At 32.5% G+C, this 15,230-nt stretch overlaps 1 protein-coding gene across 1 annotated transcript; it reads left to right on the top strand.

Moving 5' to 3' along the window:
* The first annotated feature begins 5,599 nt into the window (after window positions 1-5,599).
* LOC111696007 (neuropeptide F receptor) lies at window positions 5,600-14,533 on the top strand. The gene is made up of 12 exons (XM_023465521.1): window positions 5,600-5,687; window positions 6,106-6,221; window positions 6,745-6,819; window positions 7,895-8,000; window positions 8,353-8,481; window positions 9,100-9,234; window positions 10,069-10,179; window positions 10,398-10,495; window positions 11,504-11,575; window positions 11,869-11,992; window positions 12,448-12,555; window positions 13,233-14,533. The coding sequence occupies exons 1-12, from the start codon at window positions 5,610-5,612 to the stop codon at window positions 13,386-13,388; spliced, it is 1,308 nt and encodes a 435-aa protein (XP_023321289.1). The 5' UTR covers window positions 5,600-5,609; the 3' UTR covers window positions 13,389-14,533.
* The last annotated feature ends 697 nt before the right edge of the window (window positions 14,534-15,230 follow it).

Below are 15,230 nucleotides of genomic sequence, written 5' to 3'. Positions count from 1 at the left end.
ATACTGTTTAAAGAATACAGGAATAAACTGTATAAAAGATACAGGAATACAGTTAAAGAATAAAGGAATATACTGTGTAAAAGATACAGGAATACTGTATAAAGCATACAGGAATATACTGTATAAAAGATACAGGAATACTGTATAAAGAATACAGGAATATACTGTATAAAAGATACAGGAATACTGTATAAAGAATACAGGAATATACTGTATAAAACATACAGGAATACAGTTTAAAGAATAAAGGAATATACTGTATAAAAGATACAGGAATACTTTATAAAGCATACAGGAGTATACTGTATAAAAGATACAGGAATACTGTTTAAAGAATACAGGAATACACTGTATAAAAGATACAGGAATACAGTTTAAAGAATAAAGGAATATACTGTATAAAAGATACAGGAATACTGTATAAAGAATACAGGAATATACTGTATAAAAGATATAGGAATACTGTATAAAGAATAAAGGAATATACTGTATAAAAGATACAGGAATACTGTTTAAAGAATACAGGAATATACTGTATAAAAGATACAGGAATACTTTATAAAGAATACGGGAATAAACTGTATAAAAGATACAGAAATACTTTTTAAAGAATACAGGAATATACTGTATAAAAGATACAGGAATACTTTATAAAGAATACAGGAATATACTGTATAAAAGGTACAGGAATACTGTTTAAAAAATAAAGGAATATACTGTATAAAAGATACAGGAATACTGTTTAAAGAATACAGGAATAAACTGTATAAAAGATAGAGGAATACTGTTTAAAGAATACAGGAATATACTGTATAAAAGATACAGGAATACTTTATAAAGAATACAGGAATATATGTATAAAAGATGCAGGAATACTGTTTAAAGAATACAGGAATATACTGTATGAAAGATACAGGAATACTTTATAAAGCATACAGGAATATACTGTATAAAAGATGCAGGAATACTGTTTAAAGAATACAAGAATAAATTGTATAAAAGATACAGGAATACTGTTTAAAGAATACGGGAATAAACTGTATAAAAGATACAGAAATACTTTTTAAAGAATACAGGAATATACTGTATAAAAGATACAGGAATACTTTATAATAAAATCCGCGAATTATTTTTGTTTTGTTTTACGATGTACACAAAGAGAACATGTTCACAATTAATTTAGAAGATGGGCGCGAAGCGCCCTCTAAGGCTAGAAAGAAGGGCGCGAAGCGCCTTGAATTTCTAGTACTTTAAAAAGCATACAGGAATATACTGTATAAAAGATACAGGAATACTGTTTAAAGAATACAGGAATAAACTGTATAAAAGATACAGGAATACTGTTTAAAGAATACAGGAATATACTGTATAAAAACTACAGGAATACTGTTTAAAGAATACAGGAATATACTGTATAAAAGATGCAGGAATACTGTTTAAAGAATACAGGAATATACTGTATAAAAGATACAGGAATACTGTTTAAAGAATACAGGAATATACTGCATTAAAGATACAGGAATACTGTAGAAAGAATGCATGAATACTGTAAAAACTATAAAGAATACATGAATATACTGTAGGAATATTGTGTATAAGTGATACAGGAATACGGAAGATTATCATGGAAAGTACAAGAAGTACTGTAAACAGAATACAGGAATACTACATAAAAAATACAGGAATACTGTATAAAGAATACAAGAATGCTGCATACAGGATACAGGAATACTGTATAAAGAATACAGGAATACTGTGTAAAAATAATGCATACAGGATACAGGAATACTGTATCCAGGATACTGTATAAAGAAGAATAGCATGGAAAGTATCCCCTGGATGTCCAAACGTATACTATGTGCTATAGTTTATACTGTGTACAATACAGTATAGCAGAAACTCATCTGTGGGAGCCTTTCCTTTCTTACTTTCTTCTTACAAATAATATCCAATATATTCACATATATCTATCTATGTATCTTCTAGTTTTTCATAAATATCTATCTATATATCTATCTATCCATCTATCTATCTATCTATCTATCTATCTATCTATCTATCTATCTATCTATCTATCTATCTATCTATCTATCTATCTATCTATCTATCTATCTATCTATCTATCTATCTATCTATCTATCTATCTATCTATCTATCTAACTAAAAAAGTATTTCCTTCATTCTTTCTTAATTCCATTGAAGAATATGAAATATGTTTATACATTATTTGTGATAAATAGTTGTTTGTAAAAAAAACTTTAATATTCTAAAGGACGTGAATCGGATGCAAAAAAAACTGTGTTATGTTAAAGTTTGCTTTTATTAAAGGGAGTGACCGGCTATGTAAGGTAGTTGAACTGAGTATGCAGTGTTGTGGAAAACTTCTTTACAAAAAATGTAAAAAAGTTCTACAATAAACTACAGACGTCATGTATAGGAACATGTTGAAAAGTTAATCTTATTATCGAAAATAAGTAATCTTGTTCAATTATTAGTTTCTATTTTCTCATTATTCTGGTTTCTCATTATTCACAAAGATTTTAGCAGATTTTCTAGAATTATTATTGAAAAGACGACATTTGAAGAATTTGAAGAAATCTGTGAATACATTCAAAGAAGATAAGAAATTCAATATAATAATGAAAAATGAAAACGAAATTATCGATTTTAGCATTGATTCATTGACAAATTTCTTTTGAGAAATATGTTCCTAACCATCTTATTAGATTACTGTATAATTTTTACTTTATTTTTTGTTGTCTTTATTTAATAATTAAAAAAAAACTAATTCTGAAAACGTATCCACCCCCAAAGTAGGAGTTTTGAACGTCGAATTTGAGCTCAAACTCAGAATTTACAAATCTTTAAAAAGTTTAATATGTCTCAAATGAATCCGACAGAAGTTCTCCACAACACTGCATACTGACTACTCAGTTCAACTACCTTACATAGCCGGTCACTCCCTTTAAACTTTATTAAGCATCTTTATCCTAAACAAATGGAAAAACGATCGTTTCAACACGAGTTTTTTTTTCGTCATTTTTGGGTCATTTTATTTGCATAAACAAAAACAAATGTTTGGAATAAACAAGTTAAAAACATTTTCGATTATCAGACCCTGAAAGAAAATATAGGCTAAAAACGAGCCAAAAACGAACCAACTGAAGGCACATCAGTTCAACATACTGTCTGCAGCGACAAATGTTTATTTTAAAATTTTTCTCATGACTTAGAAATCAGATGGAAAAAAATTAATATCATTTGATTCCAAATTCAATTCGGGTGAAGCCATAATTTTTTTCTCTCTTTTCTTTCTTTTCTCTCCTTTCTTTCTTTTCTCTCTTTTCTCTCTTTTCTCTCACTCATCTGGTTCCAGATATGCTCTGTGTTCCTCGGTATGAGAGAAGAAGGAGGACAATAATTAAGCATCCGTCTTCTTCAAACCTTCTCCGGATATACACTCTACACACTACACACGGAGAACTTGTTTTAAAACCTTCTCCGGGTATACACTAGACACACCAAGTTCTTCTTTAACACTCCTCCGGGTATACACTAAACACACATAGTAATTCTTTAAACCTACTCCTGGTATACAATACACACACGGAGATCTTCTTTATCCCTTCTCCGGGTATACACTATACACACGGAGATATTCTATAACACTTCTCCGGGTAATAAACTATACAAACGGAGATATTCTTTAAACCTAATCTAGGTATACACTATACACACGGAGATCTAAATTTAAACCTCCTTGGGGTATACATTATACACACGAAGATCTTCTTTAAACCTAATCTGGGTATACACAATACACACGGAGATCTTCTTTAAACATACTTCGGGTATAGATTATACACACAAAGATCTTCTTTAAACCTAGTCCGGGTATACACTATGCACTATGCAGCCGTAGTACATTTGAATTTCCGAGCCGGGTAAACTTTTCCGGTCCCAGTTTGTACTGTACCTAGCTCTAATGGACAGGACTAGCCAGTGTAACAATGTTGACGCGGTCAGACTTTATGCTTCATATAGGTTGAATTTACTTTTACTAAAGGGGCAGAGGTGCGTGAACCCTAAACCTAATACAGATCGAATTAAAATCCTCTCCTGAGCCGGCGATTTAAAAAATTCAAGAAAATACGACTCGGGTCTAAGCTGTTGTTGAGCCTTATTTACGGCTCGGGCTTTCGGATTTAAGTTGCATCTAATTTTCAACAGAGTTTAGTTCATAATACCGGTTTAATTTTGTATTTGGCGGATTTTCATAGTTGGAATTGGCGCATTCCGGGTTTTGATGAGAAGAAGACCCAACATTGAGCCTTATTCTTCACTAAAACCAATCAAGGTCGGTTTTATTTTCATTGGGCTTAACTCCTTAAGTCGAGCCTAAGATCTCGCAGCTGTCAATCACGTGACAGTCAGAGTTGGGCCGAAGATTGGGTCTTAAAGTCGGGTTTAAGGAATTACGACTCGAGCCGAAGTTTTTAAATCGCGGGCTCTGGAGTCACTATCCCTTCACAAAATATTGCATCTTAAAATGAAGTTTTTTTTAAAAGTTATTTGAAGTATAGGTATTATTTGCGTAATGTTATGTGAACGTGAATAATAACTTTAACAGATTTTATATTTGTTTTCATCTCTTTTTGCGCATTTTCTCAATACTTTCTGTACATTTCACCACCCAAAAAATACATTTCACAGTCTAATTTGCAAAAAAAAATGTTTTGAATTAGATTCACTATGAATGAATTTTGATTCCTGATTTACAAGAAAAGAAAACTTTCACCTTGAAACTAAACCTGAGTTAAAAAATTATTCCATTGAAACTTTTAAAAATTCTTGACTAAAAGTCAAGTTTCTTGAAAAAAGTTTAAGATAACATCTTGACTTAAATAGTTAAAGAAATTATTCTCAGTGAAATTTCTTGACTTTTAAGATTGAAAAAAATCCTCACCTTGCAAAATTTTGACTTTGAAAAAATATTAATTTTTTCTTTAATCTCTAGAGCACATTGGTGATTAAAACAATTGAAAATATCCCTAACATTGTATAGAATCCTTGAAAAACAATACAAATGTTAAATGCAAATTAAAGAAAAACGCATTTTTTGACATACTTTTTATCAATAAGAAACTACCTAAGTCAAATCAAAGTAGAATGGCCAATATTTTCAAAAAAGTTCTTTAAAAAAAACCTCCAGTTTCTATGGACTTTTTTGAAAGTAGGGAGGAGGACTAACATCCCCCCCCCTCCAAGCCAAGGCTATGTATCAATTCAGAACCACCTAAAAATTAGAGATCCTCTTATAAGTTAGTAAACTTTTAGAAAATTGCCATTTTTACGCAATTTTTGATTAATTTTGAATGAAAGCATTATTATAAGATCTAGTTTTTCTCTTTATGTAAGTCTAGCATATTTCATTTACTTGAAATAATTAATTTTACTAATTAATGTTTTGATGGAGTTTTTATATTCAAAACTTTAATAAAATTTCACAGAATTCTAGGAAACTCTTAATGATAAGCTTTCGTTATTAGATGGAAATTTGTGTAAACGCACATTAAATATCAAATCTTTTTTTAGAATTAAATCTGAAAATGAACGAATCAGAGCGAAAGATAGATTTGCCGAGATTGACTGAAATAAACAAGATTTTGGCTAAGCTGATGAAAGAGGTATAGTTGATATTGAAGCTTTGCCCAGGGAACTCAGAGGTTCTCCCGCTGTTTACCCGCGCTTGGTCTTAAATTACGAATTTAGCTATTTTCCCTTTAAAAGTCGACACACTCAACTTAGAATCTCAAAATCAAGCTAAGAAAATTCTGGTGGTTCTCCCGAGTTTCCCAACCAAAATTTGAGACAAATCGGTCAAAGAATTCCTGAGTTATTAACGGACAGACAAACAAACAGACAAACAGAGATTACAACTTTATATATGTAGATATAGATAACAAGTATAAAACGTTGACAAAGTTTTTTATGAGATTGATTAAAGGAAAAAACACACATGGTGAGACTTAAAGACGACTGTACGGAATACAAACAAGAAAGCAGACAAACAGACACACAGCGATTATTACTTTATATTTATAGATGCAAGCGCATTTCGGAAGTGAGTCGATAATCTCCCCTCATAATAAAACTGAGCTAAATGCGAATGAAACCTGGTTTACCGGAGTAATTGATTCAGATCTAAACAATCAATCAAAGTAAGTGGAACATAACGTATTAATCTCACTAGAAGGAATTATTTATTTATGAACTGTCCCTTTTGCCGGGAATATGTACTGTACAGTCTACAACTTGTTCCAGCTGCCTAGAGTCGGTCCTGTACTGTACAGTGTACAACTTGTTCTAGCTGTCTACTAGAGTAGGTCCTGTACTGTACAGTGTACAACTTGTTCTAGCTGTCTACTAGAGTTGGTCCTGTACTTCGAATGTACCGGAGTTTTCACTTACATGACGGGAACCAAATACCTTAAAAAAACGATAACAAACCCTTTGTCAGTAAACATCAGTAATTTTTTTCTAAATTTATCGCGAGAAAGAACAAACCTAACGTAACCGAGGCTATCCATCTATCTTAACCTAACCTAACTAGGAATTGCAATAATAAGGGGCGTTGCTCTTATTCAGGAGGTGTGTGGGGACTTTTAATCATTTTATATGTGTCTTCCTACATCCATTCATATTTAAAATATCGCATTATTGTTCTAATAGTTTTTATTGCAGTGAATACGAAAGTGAAAACAGTATTGGCTTAATTGGCTCGGAGAGTGGTTTCGAACTTCTGCTCGACATAAAAAAGTAAAAAAATAATATTTTTGTTTGTAATGTCGCACAGACATCTTATACTGATCACACTATACAAAGCAGGATGTCTTTATAATTTGATGGCGACTTTTAAATCGTCTTTGAAGTGCCATTAAGCGTATTTTAAGTAACCCTGTATGAAAATCGAGCGTTGAAATCTTTGCATGGAGGGTCACATATTCGATTATGATAACGTGTGCGAAAGCAAATAATCGAAAAGCTTTAATTTTTGTTCGATATTAGCAAAAGTGTCAAGATGTGTCCGTCATCATATAAGATTAAAACGGTAGTTCACTTAATTATTTTTTTTTATGAGATGAGAAGTAAAAAGGAGGATCCTTCCTAGGGGCGTTAAAAAAAATTCTCTTTTATAACCTGAGCTGAAAACTTTAGAATGGTGGATATCGAGATTAATGCTTGATACTCTCTTTTTCTTAATATTGAGACTAACCTAATCTTCTACACCCTAAAAAGTGTATAAAATTCAACCAATCAGAGTTGCGTATATTAAGCCGATAAATTTGAAATTTTGCGCGCAATTTATGATTAATATACAGAAAGAAAGAACGGTTTAAGAAGAAAATCAAAAGTGTATCCATTGGATACTCAGATTAAGTAATCGGGATTAAGTCTCATTATAAAGTTTTCAGCTCTGATGTATATCCGAACAGATGAAAAGAAAAAAATGTAAATTAAATATTTAAAAATAAATAGATATTAACGCATAATTTAGGTGCGTAAAAAGCTGGTAGGTTAAAAACTAATTTATTTGGATATTTGGATTTTGTCAAAAACTTTTTTTTAATGAATTTTAGATGAGACAGTAAATTTTTTCTAAACCGGACAATCTGATATTCGGAAGTAACTTTAAAGTGCTTCATTAATATTTTTTTTCTTCAAATTTTGTCCTTTACAGCCGCAATTTTGTCTTCTTTTTTAAAATTTAAACGTCTTTATTTTCTAGGAAAATTTTTAATTCCTGTCTCGTCTCGTCATCTATTGAACACAAACAAACAGAAAAACAAAATAGCAGTTTTAAACTTTTTTTTCTATTTTTATTGTTTGTTAGGATCCAGGCCTTGTGGCAGGGTATCTTGATCTTTCTGTACACCTTGATGATGGTGATAGGGTTCGGATCCAACCTTCTTATACTCTGGGCATGCTTCTCCAGTAAGGTACAATCGTGATTCACAATAGTACCCTTTAACTCTTAGAAAAGTTACAATGAGAAACACATTTGATAAATTTCGTCAAGATTTTTCCTGGCTACCCCTGCACTATAAATCCACAGATGTTGCCAATTATTTTTATCCCGAAAACCTGGTCGTATTTCAAGTATAATTTTGTGCATTTCCCCTTTAAAATAATTTAAACGTTTTGCCTGTTAAACTTTCAGATGAATTTTTCGTCTAAACTATATTTTTCAATTTAAATCTTAATAAACTTTGAAAATCTGTGAAAGAAAACGTAAAAGTATTTATCTAATTAAAAGAGAAACAGTAAAGCTTAATATAATAAATATTGCAGATGCCTGGATGTCCCCGAAATATATTCCTGATGAATACAGCTATATCAGGAATATTCCTGTGTGTGGTCGCGATGCCTCTCACACTCATTGACCAAATCCATTCCTTCTGGGTCCTGGGGAACACCAGGGTGAGTAGATTTGGTGCAGAACATTGTAAATAAAAATATGTCTCACAACACAGCAAACTCCGGTCTATTTCAAGTACCGGGCCAACTTTTAAGCCACATAGATTTCCAAAGAAGGGGACCATTCATTTGGCATACCGTCCCGTTTTGCCTTATATAGTAATGTACAGTTTGCTCTGACTAGTTGAAATTCGGCCCGGTACATAAAATGAACTGGAGTGTACTGTGAAGCAATTAGGGCAAGCTGTCCAGTACACATACAGACTATAGTTTTAATATTTTGGTATCTTGAGTATTTCAAAAATATTAGTTTTACTGTTTGATTACCTCAATTAAAAAATATGTTTTTTACTAAATGAAAACATCAAATTGATGTTTTTCGAAACTAATGCTGAAATGAACTCGGGAATGCATGACAGGCTATCAGAGAATTGATCAAATCAAATAATTTTCAAGAAAACTTTCTATAAAATGATGTTCCAGGGCCCAAAAGATTATTTGGCACAAATGTGTGAAGTACACCTGTAGTATGGAAACAGTACAACAAAATGGCCGTTTTACACTTTTTTTGAGTAAATTACACTCTATGTATATTTTATAATCTATTCTCTTTGTATCTAGGCTTTGCTGTGTAAATCTATTGGAACTCTACAGTCTACCTGTGTATTCTTCTCCACCTACTCTGTTCTACTGATAGCATTGGATAGGTTCTTCTATATCATCAAACCCTGCAACATCAGAATTTCAAGCCTTCAGGTCAGTCTGCACAAATTATAAATTCTTAGCGTTAAATCTTCACCGAGTCATGGTAAAGTGTAGGTAAAGTTGTCCCGACCAAATGGATTATCAAGTACAATAGCTGTGGCAACAGAGAAATGGACCATTTATACACGACGTCACAAGTGTCAAATATAACAAGGAAACCAAAATTTTCTTACATTATTTGACATGTTTTCCAAGATAAAATAAAAAAGCGTAAAAACAGAAAATAAAGATCACATAAAGGTGCACTAATTTTATTGTAAAATAAGCACTTTATTCTAAAAATATCACTACTTTTGATAATTTTGTCAGACACAAAAACTGAGTTGACGCTTGTGACGTAAGAATACAGATGTACTGAGAGTGTACACATTCTATGTTGCCATCTATTGTATTAGAATCTATTTGGTCTCGACTCTCGAGCATTTTGCCCACAGCCTCTCTTTGCATTGCTCAGCCCCTTGCCTCTCCAAGCCGTAGTGCTTGGCTCCTGGCATCTCCTCGCATTGCTCGGCCCCTGGCCTCTCCTAGCCGCAGTGCACGGCTCCTTTCCTTTCCTTCTTAAATGGATACCTAACGTACCTATATATTTTATTTTTTAAATTGTGTATGATTATTGAGAAATTTAAGATGGAAGGGAGAGGGGGGGGGTTTGTTTGAATTTTGAAGAAAAAAATCGAATTTCTCTAGCCTTTGACAATCCAAAGTTACCCATGGGATTCCTCGAAAAAAAAATCAGCTAATTTGGTTCAGCTGTTTGGTCAGCTACAGCTTTTATCCTGGAAAACTATTTTTTATATAGATTGTTAATTTTTGTATGTTCTCTAGGCCTTGATCATCTCTGTGTTCTCCTTCTTCTTCTCCTACTTGATCTCTCTGCCCTTGTTCTTCCACACCGACCTCATGGTGGTCATCAAGGGGATCAAGCTCTGTCACGAGGTAAATAATTTTTCAAGCTCTCATCCATTTTTTCTTTCAATTAAAAGAAATCAATTAAAATATTTTATAGTTAAAGAAAATTTGATCTAGCTCTGAACAGTATTATTGTCAAAGCTATTCAATTAATCAATTAATAAATCAATTCATCTATATGGAGCAAACAGGCTTTTGGACCTAATCGGATAATGGAACACATGTTTGAAACTTTAAACTTCTAGACTTGGGTGAACAACGGTGCCAGGATTGTGTTCACTGTCTCCTGCTTTGTTCTTCAATACCTCCTTCCCTCCCTCATCATCCTCCGTATATACCTTAGGTAGCAGTTATTCACTTAGTATAGTGAGAACCAGAAAACTCTGGCACAGGAAGACGACGTTTGAAGTTTGAGCAGTCCAATGAAAATGAAATACATGAAATTATAAGGCATGTAATTACAGGCCCATTTATCTTAATAAGTGATTTAATGCGTTAAATAGTAAAACTATTTGTTTTGTAATTCAACATCAAATACACTTAATTATTGCGTTAATGTCGTCTCCCTCGATTTCAGTGATTATTTCAAAATCGTCTTAGTAAACTATAGTTTAGCATTTGTTTTTAATAGCAAAATGAAAAAATCCCAAATAAAACAAAATCAAGTTGTCCCTATTCAACGATCATCAAAAACAGCCTTTACATTTTTTATGTAAAATATAATCTAGCAGGCGTATAATAAATCTAAAAAGTAGAAGAAAAAAAAAGTTTAACATTTGTTTTTTTTAATTTTAATTCTTACAAATTTTTTTAAAAAAGACTAGTAAATTTATTATCTTCTTTTTAGCGGATCATACATCTGTTTTCTGAATTCCTCTTAAGTAGATCTACGCATTCTAATCCCTTGTAGACAAAGGAGATATGCATTTTGACACATATTCCTGCTTTTGTTTCTCCCAATATTACGCATATTTCCCAGAGCTGCAGCTCTCTTTTTGGCAATTTCCTTTTTCATACAAACTTTAATTTCATATCTTGGCGCCGGAAATATCAATTTAAGTATAAAAGAAAGTTTGGGATCCATGCAGGATCTGATTATTAATTACTATATCTCTGATACCTGATGTTGTAGAAATTTGATATTTAAAATTATGAATTCTGTCAGTATTCGAAGTTTAAAGTATCAAAGGTGAGCACCATTTGGTTGCAAAGATATAGGGATTTTAAAATGTTAGTTTGTGGCAAAAACTTAATTCCTTTATCTGAAGAAGTATATTTCGGAATTCTTGCTGATTGTCGGGAAAATATAAGTTTTATGAATTCCATAAAATACCTATTTTTGATATTTCAGTATCTGCCGGAAATTCAAGAATTCACAATCAAGATCTGAGACTCGTCGGCCCAATAGTTTTATCAGTAGAAGGTAAGTTGATGAGTTGATGAGTTGATGAGTTAATGAGCTGAAAAGTTGATGAGTTGATGAGTTAATGAGTTGGTGCATTGATAAGTGTATGAGTTGAGTTATATCCACTAGAGCCTTGCAAAGGAATGATAAAAGGTTTAAAAGTACATTCATTTTATAATCAATTTTTAATTAATAGATAAAAATAACCCTTATAGTGGCACATACAATATATTTTTAAAAATTTGTTTAAAAATACGTTAATTATTACAGAAAACATTGAATTCAATCAGATTTTTAATTAAACTTTTTAGGAAAATGGAACGAAGACTGAAAACTAACCGGCTTCTGATCAGCGCAAGCGTTGTATTCTTCCTGTCGTGGCTCCCCCTCAACATCTTCAACCTCTCCCTCGCCATCTTCCCGCAGCTTGCCAAGGTAATCTTTATTTCTTTCTGTTTTCTTCGGAATTTCGGGGATTTCAGCAAATATTTTCTTACATTTAAAAGCAAACTAAGAGAACAGCTGTTAATTGGTTGCCGCTTCTCTTTGTTTCCATGCTTATGTGTATCCATACCAGGGAGTAAGGAATAGAAGGGAGATACAACTGACGTGGCCCGCCCTACCACATGATTTGTCTGATGTACAATTACCGCGTATAAAATAACCTATTCTGAATATTTCTTTTACAAATGGAGTACCGTCTGCAAAGAATGCATAATCATATGGTAGGGCAGGCCGTGTCAGTTGATCTCCCTTTCTTTTCCATACTCCTTGATCCATACTTGGTTGAAATAAAAAAATTAAATCGAAAGTCGTCTTCATTGTATTTATATATAAGACGAAGACAAGAGATGTTTGAATACAATATTTAATCTAATGTTTTTATCCAGAATGGTGAGCTTGTGACTCTGATGTACTCATTCTGCCACCTGTGCGCGATGAGTACCTCCTGCTCAAACCCGATCATCTACGGGTTCTTCAACAACAACTACAAACAAGTAAAAAAAAAACTTTAAAATTTCCAAGTTTTGCAATTGAAACAAAAAATGTTAGAGTGAGAACCAAACATCTACATAATAGGAAGACGACTTTAAGGCCTATATTTTGATTTTAAAAAGCCTAATGAACAGGACAAACAACAATTGTACAGTTTACGCAGACCCATTTCACTTAATCAGTTAATTTTTTAAACTTGTTCGTTAAATGTCGTCTTCCTTTTCAACTGTTTCCGGTCCTCACTGTATTTCCCTTCACTTTATAAATAACAAAGTCCTGAATCACCTTTCAGATTTTTTGAAATTTTTCATTTTATGTTGGACTAGCTTGGGAACCCAGCTTTACCCAGGTTACTTATAGTTACTCCTTGGGAACCCAGCTTTACCCAGGTTACTTATAGTTACTCCTTGGGAACCCAGCGTTGCCCAGGTTACTTATAGTTACTCCTTGGGAACCCAGCGTTGCCCAGGTTACTTATAGTTACTCCTTGGGAACCCAGGGTTGCCCAGGTTTCTTATAGTTACTCCCGCCCTTGGTCCAGGGAACAGGGTAACTAAATTTTAAAGTTGATCGACTCGAAACCACGTTAATGACATTTCCATGTTTCTCCCAAGTTCCCCAATCAAATTTGAGGCAAATCGGTAAATGGGTTCATGAGTTATGATAAATTTTGTTTTAGTTTTTCAATAGTCTGCTGATCACAAGATCCAGATCTCAAACCATCCATCGGGTTGTGCATCTTCAAAACATGAACAACCGCTCTGCTCCCACAACAAGCAGATCCAATGGGAATCCAACGGTCATAACCCCACAGACGGCCACAACCTATCTTTAAGCATACGAAGTATGAAGAAATTCTGTCGTTGTGTTCAAACTATCGAAACCTCTGATAGATTGTGTTCAAACTATCGAAACCTCTGATAGATTGTGTTCAAACTATCGAAACCTCTGATAAATTTGATGTGATAAAATCTTTGAATAATGAATCAAGGACTGAATAATAGGAATAGCTAAACGTTATTTTTGTAAATGTAAATTGAAAATACAAAATAAGATTTTTCCAAAAATGTTTATTGACCAACAAATAGTATATATACCCACTCGTCATTCCTCAAACAGTGAATGCTACTTAGTTATCTCTATTAAGTAAAATAACATCCCCCCTCTGCCTATTTATTTGCGAAAGAAACGATCAAATTATGTACAACCAGTAAAATTCTCTTTAAAGTAGTTATAAATAAAATTCAAAATTTTGGCTGTGAACATATATCAGGATGTAGATTTTTCAATTTTCGATTTTGAAACCAGAAATAAAAATTGAAAATGAACCCTCATCGATATTTGCTAAATAAAAGAATTTGCATACTGGGGTTGCGGTTATTTTTACTTATGTTGTATCCATCTAACACCACTGTGGTTACCTATATTAATGTTTTATCTGTCTAACACCACTATAGTTAACTATATCAATGTTGTATCTACATAACACCACTATAGTTAACTATATTAATGTTGTTTCTATCTAATACCACTGTGGTTAACTATATCAATGTTGTAACTATCTAACACCACTGTGGTTAACTATATCAATGTTGTAACTATCTAACACCACTGTGGTTAACTATATTGATGTTGTATCTGTCTAACAACACTATAGTTAACTATATTAATGTTGTATCTATCTAACACCACTGTAGTTAACTGTATCAATGTTGTATCTATCTAACACCACTGTGGTTAACTATATCAATGTTGTATGTATCTAACACCACTGTAGTTAAAAATATCAATTTTGTATCTATTTATCACCACTGTTGTATCCATATTGTGGTAGCTTCTATACTTTTGTATCCATCTAATACCTCTGTGCTAAACTACATAAATGTTGTAATAATCTGCTAAGGACAAATTTTAAATGTCAAAATTATGTTCATTTGTATTGAAGCCGTAAAAAAGTAATAAAAACAAATATTTGATTAAGTAAAATTAAAACTAAAGAGCTAAATATTACACTTATGAAAAATGCAAAATTTGTCAGAAAAACGTAACGTTTTAGGCCAACAAAAGTTTAAAATATCATTTCATTTTTTAATCGCTAAAAACAATTGATGTGATAAAAAGTAAAATTAAGTAAATAAATTTATAAATATAATGCTGTGTAAACGTGTATTTATGTAAATAAAAAATAATCTCTTTTTATTTTTTTATTTATTGGTTATAAATATTATTGTTTGTAATATGTGTAAAAAATGCCTTACTCCAAAAGTTCTTTAAGTCTGTATCAATCCAGATACAACTTCCTCCATTCTCTTAAGTATGTACCAATCCAGATATCCTTCCCCTCCCTTCCCCCCTCTCCCTCTTTCCCCTTTCCCTTACTTTTTCCTCCCCTTCCCCTCTTTCTCTTCCCCTTTCCATTCTTCCTTCCTTCCATATTCCTCCTTTTTCTCCTTCTTCTTCTTTTCTTTTCCTTTCATCATTTCACTTTTCTTTCTTCCTTCCTTCCTTCCTTCCTTCCTTATTCCTCCCTTCTTCTTCTTCTTCTTCTTCTCCTTTCATCATTTCTCATTCTTTATTCTTCCCTCCTTCTTCTTCTCCTTTCATCATTTCACCTTCCTTCCTTCCTTCCTGCCTTATTTCTACTTCCTCCTCCTTCCCCTTTCATCCCTTTCCTTTA

The sequence above is a fragment of the Eurytemora carolleeae genome, unplaced genomic scaffold, assembly GCF_000591075.1.
Source record: "Eurytemora carolleeae unplaced genomic scaffold, Eaff_2.0 scaffold102, whole genome shotgun sequence".
In the NCBI taxonomy this organism is placed as follows: domain Eukaryota; kingdom Metazoa; phylum Arthropoda; class Copepoda; order Calanoida; family Temoridae; genus Eurytemora; species Eurytemora carolleeae.
The sequence above is the reverse complement of the archived record's forward strand: the minus strand, read 5'-3'. Positions and strand labels throughout refer to the sequence as shown.